At 42.3% G+C, this 25,511-nt stretch overlaps 1 protein-coding gene across 1 annotated transcript; it reads right to left on the bottom strand.

Annotated features, from left to right (window-relative positions):
• Positions 1–1,776: 1,776 nt before the first annotated feature.
• Positions 1,777–9,087, bottom strand: DCSTAMP (dendrocyte expressed seven transmembrane protein). The gene is made up of 3 exons (XM_009276306.1): positions 8,062–9,087; positions 2,582–2,902; positions 1,777–1,860 (listed from the first exon to the last, which is right to left on the bottom strand). Exons 1-3 carry the CDS (start codon positions 9,085–9,087, stop codon positions 1,777–1,779), a joined length of 1,431 nt encoding a protein of 476 aa, XP_009274581.1.
• Positions 9,088–25,511: the final 16,424 nt, after the last annotated feature.

Raw genomic sequence — 25,511 nt, forward strand, 5'->3', positions numbered from 1 at the left:
CATTGTGCATCATTTGCTTTGTATATTATTATTATTATCATCATTATTACATTATTATTATTGTTATCATTATTTTATTTCAATTATTAAACTGTTTTTATCTCAACCCACGAGTTTTTCTCACTTTTACTCTTCCAATTCTCTCCCCCATCCCACCGCGGGGGGGGCGTGAGCGAGCAGCTGTGTGGTGCTCAGTTGCCGACTGAGGTTAAACCACGACACTTTAGCAAAAGAGGACATAGCCAGGCCATTCAGAGACATTCAGCACAACCCTCAATAATGCATGGCATTAATCTAGCATGCCAATTTCTAGAGACAAATTGTTGGCAAACTGGCAACCTGAACCACCTGTGTCCATGGAGGAGTGATACTTTGGAAGACACAAAGGAAAAAAGGCTTGGTGTTTTTCAGGTGGAAAATAACTTCTGACACTTGCTACTGGAAAGTTTTAAATAAGCCTTTATTCATTCAGATAACAGAGACATCGATCAATGGCTGTCCTGGGACCATGCACATATTATAGAGGAACAGAGTAGAGTTTGCTGTTCTTATGCAACCTAAGGAAGGAAGTTAGCTCTGGCTGAAAATCAAGAGTGCACTGTGTGTTGGGTGGATTTTTAGCTCTACATTAAATCTCCAGTGCCATGTCAGTCAAGCCATCCCTATGTATTTATGCTCTTAGCATTTGTTCTTGTGTCATATGAAGGTCACGCTACCAATGTTTGTTGAATAGGTGAAGCACTCAGTATTGGCTCAGTTTTGTTTCATTGAAGTCAGTGGTGGCTTTAGCAACATAATTGTGCCCATTTTTGCCACTTCTGCAAGCTCCCTCGGACTGCAAGATTCGAAGCATTGTTTACCTCTGCTCATATGCCCCTACACCTCAAAACCAGCTTGTTTGCACCCAGAGCACCTGATTCCTCTGTATTCCAGCTCTCATGAGCATTCTCACTTCTGCACTTGCTACATTACCTCTCTCACGACCATCAAAGATACAGGACAGTCTGCACTAGCAATACAGTCTACAGATATGTGAAAGTGGGAGACTAAGACCAAGTGAGGAATTCCGTGTGGGAGACTAGGATTAGAAACTTCTGAGAGACAAATCAGAAAAAGTAAGTGGGGGAGCCAAGGTGGGAGGGAGAGTTTGTCTGGGCTAGAAGACTGACAGGGCATATAGAGCACTGGCCCTGCAGAAGAGACGGCTACAGAGGCAGGAGCAGGTGTGTGAAGCTAGGGATGGGAAAGAACCAGGCTGAGCGGTTTGGGGCAGTTGAGAGTCGAGCCTGATTGATAGAAATGTCTAGAAACTTCTAAGCCCACTAGTCAGGTTCTTGGCCAGCCCAGAAGCCGATGGACAACCTCTGATGTGTCTTCTATCTTCAGTGTCTGGCAAATGTGAAGAAGACAAACCTGCTGCTGCCATTATGTCCTCTGTTAGCTCAACCCAAAGAGGTTTGTGCTGTAGTCCTAAAAGCTCCAAGATGTTTGATTGCTTTTACACAGAAGAACAGACCCTCCATGGCTTTCTAAAGTACCAGATAACACAGACCCCAAGTTGAAAAACAAGTATTAATGCAACCCAGAGCTCTCTGTGAGGAGAGCACACTATCTCCCATGGCTTGTCTTCCACACATTTCCAAAATACTGCTGATTAGCCATTGATCCTATTTTTAAATTTTAAAATTGAAATTCCATAGGAAAGATGGATGCAAACCACACGTCCCTGTGGAGCTAGAGCATCTCAGCCTTATCCAAAGATTCACTTGGTCTTTTTCACACCATGTTGTCATTTGCCACACTCCTTTCTTTCTTCCTTACTGCCTCTCTTGCCTTGAGTATTGGAAACCAAAAGTTGATCTGAAAAGACAGAAATATGATGCTATGATCATGGTATTACTGAGTTGGAGATCACCTAGACACTAACATCCTGTATAGTCAGTATTGAAGGCTATTGAAAAAACCAAACCAAACCAAACTACATGTGTCTGCAGATATCTATCTGGATTTGCCATAAATATAGGCATGTGTGTTTGTATTTCCATCAGTGCATATATACATACATATCCAGGGTGAATGTTTTTGCAAGCAAAAAGTTCTGTTTCCTGTGGTATTTGCAGTTGCACTCCCACTGTGTTTTAACACAGAAATATATCATGTTCCATTTTGCTAAGCAACAACTGAACATCTTTCTCAACATTAAGAGGCTGCTCACAAGTGCCTCACATTTTCTGTCTAGATTTCAGGAATACCTGTTGCGCTGGAGGTACTTTTCATACATTCACAAAAACCAAGCTTCTTCTCTGGAGAGCTCTAAGTCTGAGAAGTATTTTCTTGCCAGCACATAGTCATTTGGGTGTATCTGTGTCATGTCTGATGCATGTGTGTTGAAGGACAGAACAAAACAATTAATATGTTCTAATCTTACCAATAGGCAACTCGTCTCCAGCCCCTGCGCAGAAGAGCACTGGGGAAAGTCTATTAGCACATAATTGAAATGAACAAGTGTTTAAGTACTTCCTGGATCTGGCTACTAACCTGAGAGAAGGAGATTTTTTTCCCCCTAGATCTGATGGCTTACCGTTCTAGCAAACACATTCTTCCCAGTTTTCTCTTGTAGCTTTGCTCTTTTCTTGAGTAATTTTGCATGCAAATAATGTATCCGTTTCATCTCAGTGTCAGGATAAAATGAAGTTGACACGAGTATTTTAAGTTGGGTCAGGAGGCCAGAGAATAACCCAAAAATTATTAAGAAGAAGATGATGACTCCAAGCTGGATCCATGTCGTGGAGAGAGTGAGCTCTGGCTGAGGGATGCAGTCATGCTTAAACAAAGAGATCTTGAAAGGATCAGTCTTTGCAATATGCTCTCTCATACCAATGATAAAGCTGTTCTCATTCCTCTGCACAAGAAAAGGGGAAAAAAAGAGTTGATTCCCTCCTTTCTTAATATTCCTCCCATTGGACATTCAGATTTACAAAAGACCATAAACCATCTAGTCCATCCAGTGGCTATATATGCTATGCTCATAACAATATATTTATTGGCTATTTATAAATGTTTCAGATGGCATTTTCACCATTTCTCTTGGGAGACTCCCACAGTTTGGACTGTTAAGAACTTACCTTCTCGGTGGCTCTGATAGACAAATATTTAGCTAATCTGGCTGTAATGGTTTAATATATTCCCACACCCATGAATCTGCTCAGATCCTCTGTTGGAGGGTCCTTCCTTCAGAGTAAAACAGCAGAGCAGAGTGTGTCCATCCCCTTGGTTGTGGCTCAGTACGTGATCAGGAGTGCTTTCATACCCACCTAGGCAGGTGCTCTGACCACAAGGTTACCACACAAACAAAGCCACCTCTCCTCCTCTAATAGGTGCCTTTGCTTAGAAGAGCTGGTGTCTTGCACTGCTTGTGGATTGAAATGCTGAATGAGAGGGACTAAATTAGACACGCTGCTGGGACCAGTATTTCATACTGGCAGGCAACTTTCTGCTCTATGTGTAGGAACACTGTAGGAAGACTGAATCACCCAGCCCTCTTTTCTGACCATGTCAGGGGTATATGTAGCTCTTCCCTGTGGCTCTTCTAACCACCTTACAGGGGCCAGGCACTTCTGTTAGATGCTCATTAGAAATATCAGGTGCCCAAAGTACGCTACCCATTTTCAGCCTGTTAGCATTTCCTTGACATTATCCTGTTCCAATCTACCTCAGTACATTTTATCCCTAAACTGAACCAATGTACAAGCAAGGAAAAACTGCATTAGGAACTCAGTATGAAACAGTGGCACAAGTCATGAAGAACTTTACTGCTCATACCAAGAATAAACATTGCAAGAAGTTGTTGAGTCTGTTCTGCTCACCCAGCCAGCTTTCTAGACTCCCTGAGGTCAGTAGCCCTGAGGCTTGTTATGACAAATCTGTTGAGGTTAGATTTTACATTTTAATGTGACTAGCCTTCCTTGGGAAACTAGAAACAACCTAATGATGGCATAATTTTTTGTTTTGGGAGAGTCAACCAGCTCTCCACAGGAGGGAACTCTGCACATAAAGAGAGCAAATTCATAGTACAGGACTCATGAATCGGCCAGACAGGGTCAGGCTCAGGCCCTCTGTCCATGGATGATGGGACTAAGCTCCTTCTTTGCCCTGACTTGGGTCACACCCAAGGCAGATCATGATAAGGGGCTGTCCTCAATGTATGAAGGATAGAAACACAGGCAAAACTACACACAGCAATACACAGAGAATAGCTGAGGCTACAGCAAGTTGCTTAGGGCTGTGTTCAGTTGGGTTTTTAATATCTCCAAGGATGGAGACTCCACAGCCTGTCTCAGAAAACTATTCTAGTATTTGATAACCTGAAGAGTAAAAAAAAAAACAAAACAACTTATGTTGAAATGGAATTTCCTTTAATTTGTGCCTATCGCCTCTTGTCCCTGCACTGGGCACCGCTGAGAAGAGTCTGGATCCTCTTTCTTACACCCCCCCACCCTCATCAAGTATTTATACACAGTGATGAGATCCTCCTGACCTTTCTCTTCTCCAGCCTGAACAGCCCCACCTCTCTCAGCTTCTCCTCGTATGACAGATGCTCCAGTCCTTTAATCATCTTCTTGACCCTTTACTCAGCTCACTCCAGTATATGCATGTCTCTCTTATACTGGGGAGCCCAGCACTGGACACAGCACTCCAGATGCATCTCACCAGAGCTGAGCAGAGGGGAAGGATCACCTCCTCAGCCTGCTGGCAACGCTCTGCCTAATGCAGTCCCTTTCTTTGACATAAGGGCACATTGCAGGCTTGTGGTCAACTTCATGCCCATCAGAACTCCCAGGGCCTTTTTCTGCAAAGCTGCCTCCCAGCTGGTTGGCCCCCAAAACGTATAGTGCATGGGCTTATTCCTTCCCAAGGACTGCAAGACATGGCATTTTCCTTTGCTGAACATTGTGAGGTTCCTGTCAGCCCAATTCTCTAGCCTTTTCAAGTCCCTCTGAATGGCAGCACAATTCCCTGGTGTTTCAGCCACTCTTTCCAGTTTTATATTATCTGCAGACTTGTGTGGCTACAATCTGTTCCTCTGTTCAGGTCATTAATGAAGAGGTTAAACAGTATAGGTTCCAGTATCTACTCCTGGGGGACATCAAAAGTGACTTTATGCCACTAATCAGAACCTTTTGGGTCCAGCAGTTCAGCCAGTTTTCAGTTCATGTCACTCTCCATTTATCTAGCCCATGCTTCATCAGTTTGTCAATGAGGATGTTGTGGAAGACAGCATTGGAAGCCTTAATAAATTCACAATCAGCATCCACTGTTGTCCCTTCATCCAACAATCCAGTGATCGTGTCATAGAAGGCTGTTAGGTTGGTCAAGCATGATTTAGCCTTTGTAAATCCATGCTGAATACTCCTAATAGCCTTCTTGGCCTTCACATATTTGGAAATGGCTTCCACGATGATATTCTCCATCACTTTCTGAGGGATCAAGGTGAGGCTGACCAGACTGTAGGTCCCTGGATCCTCCTCCTTGCCCTTCATGAAGACGGGAGTGACAGTTGCTTTCTTCCACTCCTCAGGAACCTCTCCCAGGCACCATGACCTTTCAAAGATAATCAAGCGTGGCCCCACAATGACATCAGCCAGCCCTCTCAGCACCCGTAGGTGGCTCCCATCAGGTCCCATAGACTTTGTTCAAATGTTCCCTGACCGGATCCTCCTCCACCAAGGGTAAGTCTTCCTTGCTCCAGACTTGCCCTCTAGTCTCAAAGGCCTGGGATTCCTGAAGGGTGGTCTTCCTAGTAAAGGCAGAGCTGAAGGTGACACTGAGTACTTTGGGCTTTTCCGTGTCCTTTCTCACCAGGACCCTACTGCACTTAGCAGTGGACCCCCATTTCCCCTAGTCTTTCTTTTGCTGCTGATAGACCTGTAGAAGCTCTTTGTGCTGCCCTTTGCCTGCCTCACCTGATTCAGCTCCAGGTGGGCTTTGGCTTTCCTGACCCCATCCCTCTACAATCAGACAGTGTCTCTATATTCCTCCTGGGTCCCCTGTCCCTGCTTCCACCTCCTCTATGCTTCTTTTTTTAAATTTGAGTTTTGTCAGGAGCTCCTTGCTCATCCAGGCTGGCCTCCTGCTGCCTTTGCTTGATTTAGTTGGGATGAACCATTCCCCTGAGCTTTGGAGGTGATTTCTGAATATCAACCAGCTCTCCTGAACCCTTCTTCTCTGAAGGACCATATCCCAGGGGACCAGGACCATTTTGCATGCTGGTTTGGTGATGCTAGATGTGCAGCAGCAGGGTTTATATGAGATGTAAAGCCCCCTTAGCATGCGTAGCAATCTGCCTCCTCAACATACCTCACATTAGACTGACTGACCAGATGATGAAAGCTTCTCTGCTTTTGCACAGGAATCTGACCTCTCCAGGATGGGTCTGACTTGTTATACCTGTGCTGATGGCACAGTTACAGTGAATCCAATGGCTTTTGCACCTACCTTCCTAAAAGAAAGTTCAGGTAACAATTAGATAGGTAACAATTAGAAAGGTAACAATTAGAAGTTGGCAGCCTCCATCCTTTAAGGAAAAGTGGTTTTCCACTGACACAATCTGGAAACCTTTGTCTTATGTCTGCCATACAGAGTCTGAATTTCTCTACTCTTTGTTAAGATTAAACTGGACAATAACTTAATTTTTATCCCATGGAAGAGTTTGATATTTTGATATACAATACAAAATCTCATCATCTGAAGTATGACAGAATTTGACCAGCAGCTTGACTTCATTTCAGCTAATTTCATTAGTGGTTTACATTTGCCTGAAGTGCTCCCATGCCTCAAGCATGCTGTGCACTATGTCTTCCTTCTCCTTGGTTCAGTCCCAACCAGATGAACGTCCCATGACACACCGGGACCACCAGTCTGCCACAACACTGTCTAAGCTGAACCTGCAATGGTATAGCAGTGTCACAGAAAATGTGGTCTGGCTGAAGAAGCCAGCTCAGTGGTTTAATATGTCACACATGCAAAAGTGAGAATAAGAATCTACCAAAGATTGTATGTCCTGTTCTGTTTGCTTGTAATTTCAAGCAACGCACTTATTGCATTGCTCACCTTAATAACCTTACTTTCTGGAATTGCTTTTGCCTAGATGAATTTTAGGGGGATGGGGAGAAATGGGAATGAATTCTCGTTATAAGTTCTAAGAGGAAGTAATAGAAAATGCTGAGTAAGAAAAAAATTACAGAAGAAAGAGCATATATGATATTGTACTAACAGTCAAGCATCCCTTTGAAAACTTTTTGTCTTGAAAGTATCAAAGGGTTATATGCTTTGGGGAAATGTTTTAAGCCTGATCTTGCAAACTATCAAACTGGACAGCTTTCCTGTGCCCACACAGCATCACATGGGTCACACACTCCAGCGGTGGCATCTCCAGCCTTAGAAGTATTCACAGACAAGACTGAGCAATCTGATCTGACTCTGAAGTCGGCCCTGTTTTGAGCATGAGGTTGGTCTAGATGGCCTCCAGACATCCCTTCCAACCTGATTAATCTATGGTTCTGTACGCTACTGCTGCTCCTGCTGGAAGAACCTTGAGATTTCGGCAACATGTTATTATTTCGTGTGTATGCAGCCATGCTTTTTTAAATGATGAGCTCCTCACATACTCAGCTAAAGAAAGAATGGTTGGCATCTCTTACATCAGTGTCACAGTGGCATTTTGACTATAAAAGTGGTGCTTCACAATTCTCAGCACTGTGAGTTTCCAATTTTAAGCTTCCAGTCTTCTCCACATATATAAATGGAGGAATGAAAGTCCTTCTTCCTATATTTACTATTCTCTAGAAATAAGACGACACTTTGGAAAGTGCAGAGAACTGTCTGGTTCCATCCAACATACGTATCTGTAAAGACAATGGCCCTTTTTGAAAGAAAATGAATGATAATGCCATGAAAGAACTGATGGCTCATTGGCTGTATGTCTGCTCCTGCAGCTGCTGAAGATGAAGGGAAATTTTTCAACACTAAACTAAGAAATATAAAGTACTGATAAGTACTTACTTGCTGAAAGAGGCTGAGTTGAATCTCTAGATCCGGTACTTCTTGGAGATGTTTATTCACAGAAATAATTAACCAATAAAACAAATAATCTACTGCAGCAAACAGAAGCCAGATGCAAAGATGAATAATTATAGGGAGAAAAAAATACTGCATGTTTTTTCTGTCCTTCCTTGTGAGGCAGAAAGATGGGATTGTCACATAATCTTTTCTTTCTTTTCTGTTAAGTGGCAGAAGGCAGGGTCTTTGCTGTTGCTTTTGGTGCTCATCAAATGCAACGAACTGTTTAGTGATAAAAGTATTCTTAAATTTGGCAGTGTGAGAGCCCACAAATTTTCTGATAAAGAGGCCAGTTCCAAAAGAAGCTAGAAGAATTCCCACTACAGGCAATACTTTCTGGCCTATATAGGGCAGTACAGTCAGCATAAAAGATATCTGGTTAGCAACTCTCTGGATTTCTTGTTTTGTGTCATTTAACTCTTGTTTTAATGCATCATCTGAAATTGAATAAGATGGTGTGAATTCATGCCTTAGGAACACTATATATTTAGATAGTTCAGTGGAAGGCTTGGCCGCCTCGTAAATCCATTTTACTGCCTCAACGTAATATTTTATCAAGGCAAATTGCTCATACTCCAAATGACAGGTTATACTGTCTGCCAGAACCTTTAGGTTGTGAAAAATATTTTGGATGTTGCCGGCCACCACGACGCCTGTGCCAGCAGTAATAAGAGCATTCCTGCCATTTTGCAGTCCGCAAGAAAGAAGGAACAGGACACTAAAACAGCGCAGGTGCTTGAAACAGGAGAGCATGATAGAAAGCGAGATCCAGATGAATCCAGAAATCAATAAGGGACACAAAGGGTGGTGTGCCAGGGAGAAGTGCATGCCAAGGAATAAGAGAAAGCTTGAGAGGAAGCCAACTGCAGAGCAAACTGCAAAAAGCTGCATCAGATACTTCCAGCCAGGCTTCCTTTCGGATATAAAAATTCCCCAGGCACTCTGGGCTATTGAGACAAATGTTGGCATATTCTTCTGATTGTTGCTGACACTACGATAGCTCAAACTAAAAGGAAAGGAAAACAAAAATACTGTTAGTTGCAGGGTCACACTATTGACAATGATGTGCTTTTAACTGGCTGATCAATACTACAAAAAATGCAGGTCTGACTCACACGGGGGCTGAACCGTCCCACAAGACGCAAATCTTCATCCCCAATATCACATATATAAACATGGAAGAAATGACTCTAAAAGGTATTCTATCTTTTTTTTGAAGTATTTTTGTCCTTTTACTTTTTGTACACTTTGATTTCTCATTTGCTATATAGACACAGTGGTTCATATGTACATATATGTGTTTGGGTATGTATGAGGAGAGAATGAGAGGGACGCAAGCCTGCCGTAGCACCCAGTGCTTCCCTGCAGATGCTAGCTTTGCCTTACAGGGGCACCGGGAAGGGAAAGAGGGGAGGTTGGAAACTTCCCATTGGTACCCTGATGCAGCGGAGCGTGGCTCAACCTGCGGGCAGCAGCCAGAGCAGGTGCCAGGGAGGGAGGAACGGGTGGAGCAGCATGGGCACACTGCCCAGGGATGGGGAATGAGGGGAATGACCTACCTCCTTTTTCAGCTGGAGGTAGGTCAGTACAGAGGGAAGAAAGTGTGTCTCAGAAGCATCATTCCTTCTTTGGGTCTCTCCTGGGATAGCACAACTACAAATTGGCCCATATACACTTTTAACCCTAAGTGCTTGTACTTGTCACCATCTCTCCTGCCTACCAGCATGCCTGTATGGTAAATTACAGAGTAGTCCTGTGAGATTCAATTCAGTTTGATGGGAGACAGTCCAGTGCTCACATCTTTCCTTCTTCTTTTACAATATAATATTTATAGTGCAATTTGTCCAAAGGTGCAAGATCAATTTATATGCATATTAGCCTTTTAACATACTAGAACAAATAAGATACTAATTAAATAAACTGTTGCAATTTTTTCCTATAATAGGGAACAGTTGTCTTCACAAATACATCCTGAAGATATTACTTTGTCTTTTGTTTAGCTTGAACACAGCAGGTAGCCAGGAACTGAACTATTTTTTTGTATACATACTGTATTTTGCTGGCATTTGACTTTATGAATTCTGCTAGTGTTCACTGCACCATTTTCCCCTTCCTCTCCTAGTAATTAGTTATTAGTTATGTCATTATCGGCTTTGCATGCAGCAGGAGTTGAGGGTGATTGGAGCAGGCATCTGACCCCAGCTGGGACCGTCTTGGACTGCTGTGCTTGGTCTGCTGCTTTTCCTTGGCCTCACTTGGGCCTGATCCTTTCTAGTGCTGAGGGCTATCCTGAAAGATGCTGAGTGTTTTCAGTGCTTGATAGCTTCAGCAGGGATTAAGGGTGGGCAATAGCTCTCAGGGTGGGCTCAATCCCTGGCACTCTCACTCTGCTTGGGAAGGCTGAGGAAATTGCTTCCCTCCAGGGCCTCAGTGAACTCAGCTGTAAAGGGAGTATAACAGCAATTAGCAGCTCCTTCACAGGAGCGAAATCAGTTAATTAACGTCCGCGAAGTATTCAGGGAGCTGTAGGTAGAAGTCACCCTGTGTTTGGGAAAGTGGTGCAAGTGAAACAGGGAGGAGAGTTAGCACACAAGCCACTGGACTCCAGGTTTGCTGTGAGCAGAGCTATCCTTTGCTTATGTGGAGGGTCTGCTTTGCCCTCTTCCTACTGAACTGGAAATTAACGAGGCATTTTTAAGAAACGTAATTAAAAAGATGTTCATCATCCCAGAGTCAAGCAGAACCAGATCTAACAGCCAGCAAACCCTGCCAGTGAATCCTGAACTTCCTAGGTCAGATCCTTAAACACTACATGCTGCCACATCTTCTTGGTAGATGTAAGAAAAATTGCCCTGTAGAGTGAATAGATCTGGAGTTCTGTTCTTGATTTAAGAAGCCATAAAAAATCAAATGCTAAAAAGCTAGCATTTATGTACTATTCTGCAAAAACTTCTGTGTGAGAAAATAATACATTGTGAGTTTTCTTTTGCAGCACTGATTCCACAGCTGTTCTCAAGCATAGTTTCTGCATGGTTTTGTGTGTTTGTATGTATGGGCATAGCGTATTCCTGTTAATGTTTATAAGCATTCAGTAAATGGCTGCAACATGTGACTGGAAGTTTGGCATGACTGCATCTAAGAATTGGAGAGAGAGTCAAGAATGAAGCCTTAGAATTAACAAAAGCTGTACTTCTGGACCAGGAGGCTGGAGACTTACAAAATATGGACAGAATTTGAAAATCATCAAAAAGTCTCTTTTACTGGGCAGATTCAATGCTGTTACGTGAGATGACTGCACTACTCAGCACATAAATAGCAGGTTTGTCCCTAACCTGCATGAACCCAGAGTTTTAAGGCAGGAAAGGCATTGTAAGGAGCCACTGATTTTTGGAGCCTGTGGCACGGATGCTCAGGTGTCTCTGCATGATCGCTGAAGGTTGGGAAGGGAGCGTCCCCGTCCCCTGCAGAGCCTGTCTCTGAGCTCAGCAACCACTGGGGTCAGAGTCAGGCTCACAGCATGCATTTCTGTGGCTTGTCTGACGCCTCCGTTTTCCCCCATAAGACATCAGCAACAGAAGTAGATATTCAGCACAGGAGAATCACGCAAAGGATGAAAACTCTAAACCTAAAAAAATGTGGAGGATGAAAATTCTTGTATCAGCAGGCACTTAAACAGCTGTGAATGCTTGGGAAGAGAAAATAACACTCTGGCTCAGAGGTAGAACTAAATCTTTGGCTCAATTGTAAAGGCTAATTCAGTGCTTAAAGAAATAGTAAACCTTGAGAGCTTTCTGGAATGATTCCTCTTGAAAACATAAATCACAAAAGCTCTCCTGAAGCTGTTAGGTGCTGATATGAATTCTAACAGGAGGCTGACAAGAACAAAGCCTTCATTTCAACTGCAGTCTCAAGCAAAGCTTTTTTTCTTCTGTCCTGTGATATGAACTAATGTGGGGGCTGCTACCATTATTTATGTAGCATAAGGAAAGAATTATTCTTGGAAAGCAATTTCTTGCTCTTAAGTTCCGATTTCTTTCCACCATAGTTTCTTATGACGTATGCCACAGAGGGGAGATGGAAACTCTTGCGCTCTGGCTCTGCCTTTGAACCTCATTTTTCTGCAGGGTCCAAGGAGAAACTCTCTATGCCTTAGTTTTCCTCTCTAGGAAAATCTCAGATCTGTAAGAGTGATATTCATCCACCATATGGCGTGCTGGCAGGAGTAATTATGAGAACAAATTCTCAAAAGGAGCCTCTCCAGCAATGAGTTTGGGCCATGCTTCTTAAGGCCTGTGATATATTGAAATTAATGCAGTATAATTAAGAGGTATTTTTCTAGTTTCATTTTAAAATAAAAGAGGAATATTTTAGAGTTTTTAAGATCCTGCTTGTGATATTTCAGATATTGGCTACAGTTTTTAAGTAAGCAGAGGATAAGTACATAGCATCAAGAGTCCCTAGAAAATATCTTTCCAGCTCAGCCACGAGCCCTGTGCTAGAGCTATGTCATATTTATACAGTACATATTCACACTGTGTATGATTTCTTCTCTGCTTGCTATGGAGACCTCTACATATTCATTGTCCAAGAAGTTGTGGCCATCTTCACTACCGATTTGGTCCTGTCCTAGTCCCTTGCTCACCCCATATCTGATGATGGCTTGCTACAGTTAGATTAGAATAGAATAGAATAGAATAGAATAGAATAGAATTAGTTCAGTTGGAAGGGACCTACAATGATCATCTAGTCCAACTGTGATATATTGAAACTCCTTATATTAGGGAGTATGTCTGAAACCTTCTCTACCCACCATACTGTTTGCTTAGAGGTGATCACCAGGCCTACATTTCTAGTATACGGATTAGCCACCCATGCAAACTCTTTGCCAATTTTTGATACAAGGGAAGAAGTGGATGTTTCCTAAAAATGTATAGTGAGAAAAAGAATGGGATTTACGAAATAATTAGTTTTTTTAGTAGACACACAGCTGATTTGGCAAAGCATGACAAACAGAGTCAGATCTTTATATATTGAAACTCCTTATATTTGTAGGGAGTATGTCTGAAACCTTCTCTACCCAGGCTACTGTTTGCTTAGAGGTGATCACCAGGCCTACATTTCTAGTATACGGATTAGCCACCCATGCAAACTCTTTGCCAATTTTTGATACAAGGGAAGAAGTGGATGTTTCCTAAAAATGTATAGTGAGAAAAAGAATGGGATTTACGAAATAATTAGTTTTTTTAGTAGACACACAGCTGATTTGGCAAAGCATGACAAACAGAGTCAGATCTTTAAGTCTACTTTCTATTTTGACACAGACCTAACTCAGACGAAGCCTGGGGACTACAAGTCCCATTGAGTTGGGACTGATTAGTACCACCCAGGTTTTGCACCCTCACACAATGTCTGACACAACTTTTCTCTGTGCAGCACTGTTGTTTGAGCTGATGTCAGGAGGAGCATGGCAGTTTGGCAGGCCCTTTGCCCCCTGCAGTGCACAGGTTCCTCATACATAAAAATAAAGTCTTATTAAGAGAGACATTAGGTTAAATGGGAAACTTATAACCTATTGATGCTAAAGCTTCAGCCACAGTGGTCTTTGCCTCATAAATCCTGTTTGGATTTTATACAGGAATTAAGAAGAGAAAGCACACAATAAGAATATAAAAACAAATACTTCCTTTTTTGGCAGTTTCAGCAGCCTTCTCTCCTAGCCTGGATCGGTTCCATTGAAATGTAAGAGAATTACTTCCCTTTTTTGGATACTGTCAAAAAATACAATGCTGAACTATGGTTTTGTAAGAGGCAAAAATACAGGAGGGAGTCCCACATTATTTCCTTTGGTCAATGTGTCCAGCTCTGGAGCCCTCAGCATAAGACACGGACCTGTTGGAGCGGGTCCAGAAGAGGGCCACAAAAATGATCAGGGGGATGGAACACCTCTCCTATGAAGAAAGGCTGAGAGAGTTGGAGCTGTTCAGCCTGGAGAAGAGAAGGCTTCGGGGAGACCTTATTGCGTAAGAGGCAATACAGGAGGGAGTCCCACATTATTTCCTTCTTTCAATGTGTCCAGCTCTGGAGCCCTCAGCATAAGACACGGACCTGTTGGAGCGGGTCCAGAGGGGAGTCACAAAAATGATCGGGGGGATGGAACACCTCTCCTATGAGGAAAGGCTGAGAGAGGTGGGATGGACTAGATGACCTTTAGAGGTCCCTTCCATCCCAAACTATTCTATGATTCTATGATAATGCAGGGCATTCAGCAGAGAAATAAAAGCCCAATCAAAAATCCAGCAACGTTACTGTAACTATCCCCAGGGCTTCGTTGAGACCCCTGTCATTTCTCATGTTCACATTATTTGCTTTTAACTGCAGGGGGAAGGAGAGTAAATGGTACTAAACACAACAAACACAGACAAGGACTAAAATACCTAATCAAATATGTGTACATAGGAACTTGAAATACTAAACAACACAACAATACAAATCAAACAACAATTTATACACATGCAAAAACAAACAAATAAAAAAAGCAACTGATCAAGATCTCTTTTTCTTCATGTATTTAAAATACATGGCTCAGGAAAATTCTGAACACTGCAAGATATTATCAAGTCTTTAGCATGCCACAAATTGGTTAAATGTCATCTAATATCAGAAGTCTATAGCGTAATGTCCACATCTGACCTATCTGTCTTTATGTCAACGAGGAGAAAAGGGCAGTAACCCAGAGCCATACTTCAGAACTGTTTTAGAAGTCCACCCTCGCATGAGATGGATTGCATCCTATGAGAGCTTTTTCTCTGCCTCAACTATGAAAAGAGTCTGGATTACTCAGACAGAGCTATCCAAAGTCAGGTGAGATGAACTCTCCCTATGTTTCTTCATTGCAAGCACAGGTTATATTTGACTGAGCTGGGCACTCAGAGCAGAAAATGTGTCATGGGCAGCCATAGAAAATGGACAGCTATGGAAGGAACATGGAACAAGAAATCAAATTTTCTTATTTACTATGGGCCATGTTAAGTTTGGAAGCTCTGATGCAGCAGACCCATAGACATATTCTTCCCTTAAAGCGCAGGCAGGAATGGAGGCACAGTTTGGGAAACCCAAATGGGAGTTTGCCTATTGACATAAACATCTCTACAAAACACAGAAAATTCCAGTATGAGGGATGGAAGGGAACATGAGAGGTTACATAGTCCCTTCTCCTACACATAATATCACTATACATAGTTTTGGGAGAGCTTAGGACTAAATTTTTTCATGAACTTTAGGAATAGACCCTCCAATCAGTAAAGCGACAACAATTAACTTAAAGCAAGTCCTTTCACCTTAGAACAGCTAACTCAGTCCACGATTACTATCCACAGTTCCTTGATATTAACCCTAAAGCTTTACTTACAGGCCTTCTGGTAAAGCACATGAAGGATCTTCCCAGTGCTGTGTGTCTCTTGATTTTGGTGAGGAACTGAGATGGGCACTAGTAAAAAATTTTATATGAGTAATTTGTTTCCGATACCCTCCCTCAATGAGTCAGGCACACTACAATTTTGAAATTATTCCGGTTTTGACAAAGATTCATGAGGAAGTAACTTATGCACAAGACCAAAATAGTATATAATTTGCAAGTGCCACTTTCCACCTTTTTTCTGGCAGAGTAATAGATATCAGCAAATGAGTTCTGGGCCCAGATTTCAAAAACTTAATTTTATGTTGAATAATGCCTTAGGTCTAGAACATCTAAGTTATTTTGGTGCTTTCCATTGAAACTAGCAGCAATTCAATGCCCAAATAACTTTGAAGCTCTAATCGTTTTTACTCTACAAATGCTCCTACTGAGATCTGTGTAAATATTTCTGTAGACAATCTATCAGAATATGACCCTTAGAATGGTACCCACCTTAAATATCCAACAAAGACACTCAAATTATGTACAACAAGTCCTTGGTTAATAAAGATAATTGATATACGGGATGGTAGAGCTGCTATTCAGAGGAATTTTGACAGGCTGGAGAAATGGATTGACAAGAATCTCATGAAGTTCACCAGAGGAAAATGCAAAGTCCTGCCCCAGGCACCAGTACAGGCTGGAGCTGACTGGCTGGGAAGCAGCTTTGCTGAAAAAGGTCTGGATGTCTTTGTGGAAAACAAGTTGAACATAAGCCAGCAATGCGCCCTCACGGCAAAGAAGGCCAATGGCATCCTGAGCTTGTTAGCAAGAGTCTTGCCTGCAGGTCAGGGGAAGTGATTCTTCCCCTCGACTCAGCACTGGTGAGAAAGCCAACCTGAGCTTGTTAGCAAGAGTCTTGCCTGCAGGTCAGGGGAAGTGATTCTTCCCCTCGACTCAGCACTGGTGAGACCACATGTGGAGTGGGGTGTCTGGTGAAGAAATCCCAGTACAACAGAGCAATATGATCTAGCTGGACTGCTTTGAGCGGGGAATTCAACTAGATGGCTTCCAGGAGTCCCTTCCAACCTGAATTATTTTATTCTTTACCAGATGCCTTACCCGTCAAGACTGAGATATCAAATCCGTTTAAACTTGCTTCTGATTTCTACTGGCACAGTACCTTGTATATGTGCCATGTTCATATTCTACATTTGCTCTAGATAGATAAGTTTATTGAATATTACACACCTATCAAAAGTAAAACATTCTGCCTCAGTAATAAAAAAAGTCCACAACAGAATATTATTACTTTAGTAGCTTTGAGGTCCTAAAGAAAGGGTGAAATCAGTCTGTCTTCCAGGAGTTTATCTGCATAAAGGACTGCAGAGTAACGTAGGGATTGATGTTGGCATCTTAAATACACTACAGCTTTTGTAACTTTGTAATAAGTGGACATATGATCTCTTATTTTTGCAAGACAGTAGTTTTCCTGCAGAGAAATGAAAAGTTCGTTTACTGGATGTGGCAAATGGATTTCCTTCTTGCTCATGGTACTGAGAAAAAAATGGTGAGAAGTGGTAATTTGTGTTCAAACATGGAAAGAGTTGAAAATCTGGGAGAGGTTTCATTATCACAGTGATATGGGAACACAACACACACCAGAGACTTTTCATAACTTCTGATTCATTCAGTAGCCAAATAAGATCCTATTTCTCAGAACTTTCTGGAAAATACATAAGAATCTTATTTTGCTTTAACTTTGACACTTAAAGTTTGACTTTAAATAAACTATTGGTTTCTGCAGACACTACAGTTTGTATGCATATTTGTGTGTACAGGATAGAAAGAAGCTAATTCTGAACACCCATCCTCTCCACTTGAAACGGGTCACACGGATCCTACTAATTATTGGATTGATCCATTGAACCAGTCAGTCATTTCATTCAGTTGTCATCAGGGCCATCTGATAAAGAGGACTACAGATATACTTTAAAGGAAATCAAAGGCTGATACATTGCTTTACAAGGACAACAGCAACAGAAAGAGTAAGAGGAGTCTTATCCACAGTCTATAAGCACCTATAATACCTTTCCAATGACATCCTCCATACACTGTTTCTTACAGCCTCTTTCAGAACTAACTTGCAATTATGATTTTACTGTTTATGTTTAAACTTCCAGATCCATTTTTGGAATAAAATGTATCCACTGCTTCTCTCAGAAATGTCATAGGGGTTAGGTCCATTGCAGAGATGCTACCTACTACACCTAAGGAATTCTAATTTGGAGACTGACTCTCGTTTAGACTCTGATTTTAAAGATCCAGGGCTGTACATCAGGCTCAGTTCTGTCCTCGGTCTCTTTGTAGAGTCCAGTCCAATCAGCAACTACTGAGTGCTGGCATGAACATTGCCTATTTGCCCTTGTGTGAAATGTCCCAGCATGTAATTTTCCAGACAGCTGGTTTTCCAGCAGGTACTGATAGCACTGAAGTAGTAGGTCTCACCGGCTCACCGTAAGACCAGGTTTCCCCCCCACAGAGCAGCCATACCCCTGCTGTTTCAAAAGCAGCTACTGAACAAGTTCAGAAAGCTGGCAGGCAGCAAGATGAACATAGCATAATGTTCATAGCATCTAAATTATGCATAATGTAAGGGTATAATTAGATACAGTGGACCATCTATAACTGGAGAAAGTCTCTGTTCATTATAGGATCAACGAATGAAATGATCTTTTAGCAGAACATATCCTTCATAGTATTATATAGGGAAAAATTCTGTAAAGTGATCCAGTAAGTGCATATTAAGTCAGAGCAAGTCTCCATTGAACCCAGCATCTCAGCCTTGATAGCAGCAGAATGGTGATTCTGGACCATTTGGACATGGTCTAGGTGACCCTGCTTGTGTGGAGGGGGGTTTGGACCAGATCACCTCCAGAGGTCCCTTCCAACCTCAACCATTCTGTGATTCTGTGATTCTGTGACAATTGAGATCCCTGTTGGTCCACTTCTCGGGCCTCTGAGGCCACTCTGAACATCCACACACAACATCTGGGGTATCAGCCACTCCTATTTTTGCATCATCTGCAAACTTGCTGACAGTGCACTCTTTCCAGGTAATTAATGAAGAAAATGATCAGAGGGATGAAACACCTCTCCTATGAAGAAAGGCTGAGAGAGTTGGGGTTGTTCAGCCTGGAGAAGAGAAGGCCCTGGGGAGACCTTATTGTGGCCTTTCAGTACTTAAAAGGGGCTTATAAGAAAGCCCCCTTTTTAGGGGTCCTGTTGCGATAGGACAAGGGGAAATGGTTTTAAGCTAAAAGAGGGTAGATTTAGACTAGATAGAAGGAAGACATTTTTTACACTGAGGGTGGTGAAACACTGGAACAGGTTGCCCAGAGAGGTGGTGGATGCCCCATCCCTGGAAACATTCAAGGTCAGGTTGGACGATTCTCTGAGCAACTTGATCTAGTTGAAGATGTTCCTGCTCATTGCAGGGGGGGTTGGACTAGGTGACCTTTAAACGTCCCTTCCAACCCAAACTATTCTATGATTCTGGGTTATACAGTATTGGCCCCAGTATCAACCCCTGGGACACACCACTAGTGAACTTTGCCCAGCTGGACTTTGTGCTGCTGATCAAAACCCCCTGAGACCAGCAGTTCAGCCAGTTTTCAATGAAGATGATATGGAAGACAGTGTTGAAAGCCTTTCTGAAGTTGAGGCAAAGAGCATCCACTGCTCTCTCCTCATCAACCAACCCAGTCACCTCATTGTAGGCTGTCAGGTTGGGTAAGCGTGTCTTCCCCTTTGTAAATCCATGTTGAATACTCTCTGCAAATGGTTTCAGGATTAGTTGCTCCATCACTTTCTGAGGGATCAAGGTGAGGCTGACCAGACTGTAGGTCCCTGGATCCTCCTCCTTGCCCTTCATGAAGACGGGAGTGACAGTTGCTTTCTTCCACTCCTCAGGAACCTCTCCCAGGCACCATGACCTTTCAAAGATAATCAAGCGTGGCCCCACAATGACATCAGCCAGCCCTCTCAGCACCCGTAGGTGGCTCCCATCAGGTCCCATAGACTTTGTTCAAATGTTCCCTGACCGGATCCTCCTCCACCAAGGGTAAGTCTTCCTTGCTCCAGACTTGCCCTCTAGTCTCAAAGGCCTGGGATTCCTGAAGGGTGGTCTTCCTAGTAAAGGCAGAGCTGAAGGTGACACTGAGTACTTTGGGCTTTTCCGTGTCCTTTCTCACCAGGACCCTACTGCACTTAGCAGTGGACCCCCATTTCCCCTAGTCTTTCTTTTGCTGCTGATAGACCTGTAGAAGCTCTTTGTGCTGCCCTTTGCCTGCCTCACCTGATTCAGCTCCAGGTGGGCTTTGGCTTTCCTGACCCCATCCCTCTACAATCAGACAGTGTCTCTATATTCCTCCTGGGTCCCCTGTCCCTGCTTCCACCTCCTCTATGCTTCTTTTTTTAAATTTGAGTTTTGTCAGGAGCTCCTTGCTCATCCAGGCTGGCCTCCTGCTGCCTTTGCTTGATTTAGTTGGGATGAACCATTCCTGAGCTTTGAGGAGGTGATTTCTGAATATCAACCAGCTCTCCTGAACCCCTTCTCTATCCTGCGCCATATCCCGTGGGATTCTTCCAAGAAGGTCTCTGAAGAGACCTGTCTTTGTCAACATCCACCGAGTGTTCACTGCTAATCACTTTCTTCATCTCTGCATGCAGTCTAGAGAAGGCACTATTTTCCTCACCTCAGATGTTGTCTGTCTACTAGTCAATTTTTATACAGCGAAATAGAACAGTTTATAGGCACAGGTTTTATCTCTTGGCCATGGAAATTTTGCAGCACTTCATAATGCCTTTGGGGCTCCAGGGAGAAAAGAGGCTCCCACAGTACCGTTATAAGCAGTGGGAGTGTGCAAAAGGACTTTTCTTCCATGACCAGCCAGTTATGGCCCTTAAAGTTAATTCGTAATAACCCAAATGCTGGCCAGGTCAGCAGCTTTTAACCAAAGAACTGGGCCCAAAGAGGAGGGTGGGGAGGAAGGAATTTTTGCATCCACTTGGGCTATTTATGAGAAAGAAAGTAGTTTGTGGTCATCTGGGTAGAACAACTTTTTCCACCCTTTACTTTTTCAAGAACAAGGAGTTGTGGGCAGACTTTACCCATACTCACCAATTTGAATCGAGTTGTGGCAGTGACTGGCATTAGTGCTCCTAGCTTCTCCTAGACAACCAAATAAACCTGTAAAGTACATACAGACAATGCAGAAATCAATCCTGCAGCCTGAAAAGTGTCCTAACATTTCAATTACTTAAGGCCATAGCTCCCCTCAGTGATACAGCATGCTGACAAAGATCCTCAGCTGGTCTTCCCCAACCCATATGCTGCAACCAGGGACACTTCTCGGATGTGCTGGTGTCACTGGTTTTTCTTGGCAGTTCCTTTAAAGCAGAATATTGTAGTGACCCACTCACAGCCCACCCTCATAAACTGTTGTGTCAGTACAACTGTCAAACACATTTTATGTCACCAAGGTGGATGCCTGCTGGCTGGAGGTGTCCGAGGCCACCAGGTCACAAACTACAGCGTGAGCCTCTGTTGGGGGAATATTCTCTCTAGGTAACAGCAGCTGCTGGGGCTGCTTGGTTGCTGGACTGCCCTGCTGATGTTATCCAGTACTGGCCACTGTAAAATGGGAGGAACTGACAGTTTACTAATTTGAGGAACAGTACAGTAATGGCTGTTGTTTTTTTCTTCTGCTCTGTCTGCCAGTGCAGTAACAGCAGGCTGGGGCTGCCTGGTTGCTGGACTGCCCTGCTGATGTTAGTACTGGCCACCATAAAATGGGAGGAACTGACAGTTTACTAATTTGAGGAACAGTACAGTAATGGCTGTTGTTTTTTTCTTCTGCTCTGTCTGCCAGTGCAGTACAGATCCCTCTGTCTGCACTAAAAAAAGTGAGGATGGTTTCAGAATTAGTGCATTTCTGACCTCTTTTCCCAATTTTTTCTTAAGCCCTGCAGAATGACTAGCAAAATTTACTTGCACGTAAAAAGTATTAATGTCACTGCTCAAGATCCTACTGTTCTGGCAGTTCCTTAATGCATTTCAACTGATAATGAAGCTGTGATTAACACAGTTTTGATAACACCGGGCTTCAACTCTTGTAAAATGCAAGTTGGATCCATATTTCTTTGGGTTTGTCTTTAGGATGCTGAAGGTTGCTTCCTTTTGTGACATATCTTTGTGCTGCAAGAACAAAGTGAGTTCAGAGCTGTGAACGCTGTGTTGCATTGAAATCACTGGATATTCTGCTCTGCCTGCTTCTGCCTAAGGAAGACCAGCTAGCAACTAATAGTCCTTCCTTGTGGCTGGCTTCCAGAGAGCCAGGAAAGAAACAAAGATCAGCGTTGTAAATATTTGTGCTCTTGTTTTTGAGTCATGGTTTTAATTACTGTTTCTGTTTTACTGCTACAGCAGAAATTTAGATTAAAATAAGACAATTACATTTTCTTTTCTAAATAACCAAGGAAATGAAATAACGACAGTGGATCATTACTCACAGTGAGCAGAGCTCCACTGGATGAGCAGTATGTCTGGAGCCAGCGACACAACAGCTATGAGTAAATGGTTCTCAGCATGAATCAGGATTGCAGAAACTCACTTCTGATGGGCTCCAGTGAAAAACCTGATCCAAATACTGCTGAGCTTGGATAAAGCTTGTATCTGATGCTGGTAGCTGAAGGTAATCTTTGTATGATATAAAGGTAGTGTTTGAGTCACTATGAAAACACTAACTTGATGCTTGCTATAAAGAACTATTCCTGTAAGTTGAGCTGGCGAAGGTTCCTAACAGTCTCCAGGAAAGCAGTTTAGTGGGGAGTTTTCAGCTGAATAATCATCACTGATGGCCACATAAATGCTCCTGACTTGGTCCCAGGAAAATGAGATCTTGATACCTCTCTATGAGGTCTTGATTGAGTGCCCAACAGATATCATGAAATGACTGCCCAAGACACAGATTTGTCACATCCTTCTTTTAATGAAAGCTGGAAATGCCTCTCTTTGCTGTTGTAAGTTACTTTACTTTGTTTATGTTTAATAACTTCTTCTGTGTTGGAGATGTCACTCCCAACAAATGATGCAGCCAGCTACAGCTGCTACCTCCAACTGCAGAGAGAATAGGCATTTCAAATGAAACATAAAATCAACATTTAAAAAAGCACTGGTAGCAGTTTTACAGTTATCATGAGGAGCTGCACCTGCCTAACTAGCTCTTCTAAAAAGAAGGAAGCAGCCTGTGCGAGATCCTGGGTTAAGGGTCTGTAATAACAATGTTACTTGGAAATAAATGTTTGCTGGGTCATGGCGGTCTGGTGGATTCCTGCCCTTCACTCCACAGCCTGAACCATTGGGCAGATTCATGGACATATGCTTTTGGGCTGTTGCAGTCATGCACCTTGTTTTGGATTCATGTGAGTCCTTGGCCTGAGCATTCCCAGCCTCCTTAGAGTCACGTGCCCAACTTGCTCATGTATTCCTGCTTTAACTCATTTCAAAATCACATTGCTTATAAAAAGTATATTATTACAAAACCTTAAAATAAGTGGTCTCACTTTGACACTGTTAGACTAGCTAAAGATTGCACAAGTTTATTCTAGAAAAATCTGAGAGGGGAAGTAATCTCTGCTGAGCCATATGATGGGAACGGGCTGGGGTGAGCAAGGCAAGTTCTCAGGCTGAAGATGCTGTGTAAGCTCCTGCTTAGTTGGGGGACACCTGGGGATACTGACAAAGCATATTTTCCAGAAGTGGGTTCCAGAACACCTTCATCAGCTTAAAGTAAACCCCAAGCTATTCATACATTGATAACATTTTTCATTCCTTTTTTTTCCTTTGTGTTTTCATCCTATTGTTCACCCAATACCCTATTATCTTTTTCACCAAAGCAAGAGATATGCCAGACATAAGAATTGACTCTTTTAAATGACTCTAAGGAAATGAAAAACAAATAGGATGCACCACAGAAAGGTTTTGCCCCAGACAGTTACACTGTAATGAAATACCAAACTATTCCAATCTAATTTTTCCATAATATATGCTATTCCAGATAACTGGAGTCAGCATTGCTCCAGTGAAGGTGCCCATACAGTAAAGACTGCCAAAATGATAAAGGAAAAAGGTTATATGGAAAAAAGGGAAGAATGTAATAACAGCATTTGTTGGACCATATCTTACCAGGAAATCTGATACATTACTAATAAATTCCTTACTGTATGCTGTGAAAAGAATCAGTGAGATAAGGAAAGAAATAATGTAGCCAAGGAACAACAACTGGATAGCAATCTTTGCTTAGAATAATGTAAGTAGAATTTATAATGGATCTATCAAAGTACCTGGCAATGTTGCTATAAAATAGGTCTGGCATTTCCATCTTTACCCCTCAGTTACTTTGAAGGAGTTTATAAATTTGCTAACTTGATTGAAACTTGCAGTAAAGTATTATTTTCCAGTCTTGGATGTTTGGGTTTTGTTAGTGACTAATAAGAAAGTTCCTTCTGACAAAAAAAAAAAGAAAGAAAGAAAAAAAAAGAATTAAAAAGTAAGGCAGCCTAAGGCTTACAAGACAATAATTGACACTATTCTTTCCAAAGCCTTTCCTTGTGTTGTCTACTTCTGGCCAAAGACTGAATTCTCTGTCTTCTGTTTTCTGACTCTCACATGGTTTAGCTAAAGAATGGCTTCTTTAAATTAAAAGAAAGGGGGGAGGAAGTGGTTGATGCAATAAAGTTAGTTCTTGTGCACAATGAGTATATGATACTAAAACCAGTATAGAAATAGAGTGTTTTGAGGAAGGATAACTGGTAAAACAAAGGGGAAGGCACAGAATGAAACCCACAAAGCATTATAAAACAAACCTCAACACATACAAGTTTGCAGAGTTATGGAAATAGTTAGAATTTCATTAGACATTAATATGTAGTGTTATGGGTTCCCATCTGCCCAGTAACTTTACAGGACATGCCACCTTCTCACAGCCACAGCCTATATCAGCTACAAAAATATTTTCTCTAACCATTAAACAATTAACAGCATAGTTCATCTCCTCAGAGGTATAAAACCAGTGAAGATTTGAGCCTGAACTACTAAGGAACTGAGAATCTGCATTATCCAGCAGCTCCCCCAGCTAATTAGGGCAAAAAGCCATAGTTTAATGCTTCTGCAAGGATGTGGAAAGGGGTAGTGGCGCCTTTATTTTAGCAAGAAGAAGAGAGAAAAGAGAAAGACATAGATACGACAGGAAAGGGAGTGATCACCATATATATGGTCCTAAAACTTAACCTTGACCTCCCTGTGACAATCCTCCTCTGCAGGCAGGCTCCCGGGAGCCCCTGCAAGGATGGGGACTCACAAACAGGACCGTTAAAGCGATGCTCCTGTTTCTGCCGCGGCAGGGCCCTGAGCTGCAGGATATCCAAGGGCACAGAGAGAAGACAAATATGAGCAGAGCTGTCCTGGGAAGGACCCGCAATAAGAATGATGACAAAGTGAGATGGGAAAGATTCATATCAGGCCATTATAGCTTCTGTAATGGATTTTTTTTTTTTTTTTTTAGTTTATTTGGTTTGTCTGACTGGAGTCAATTAAATTATTCTTTATGGAACAAGCAAAGAGAGACAGCACACATCTTACCAAACTGGAAGTTGCAGCCTATGACAGTTCTGGTCAGAAGGAAAAAGATAACTCAAAGATGGAAAAGTTAAATGGTTTATTTATAATAATGTTGTAACAGCAGTAAAAATTGAGCTCCCAGTGATAAAACCTCAAAGGAGATGCTGCTTTTCTTCTGACCTACCCAGAGGATTTTTTGACCCCCAAATATACTAATAAAATCAGAGGATTAGCTGTATGACATTTTCAGAGAAATTTGATGTCATGCAAAAGTAAAAGAAAACCTTTTTCTTATTGATGATAGTAAACACAGGACAA

The sequence above is a fragment of the Aptenodytes forsteri genome, unplaced genomic scaffold (assembly GCF_000699145.1).
Source record: "Aptenodytes forsteri isolate BGI_AS27 unplaced genomic scaffold, ASM69914v1 Scaffold385, whole genome shotgun sequence".
NCBI lineage: Eukaryota > Metazoa > Chordata > Aves > Sphenisciformes > Spheniscidae > Aptenodytes > Aptenodytes forsteri.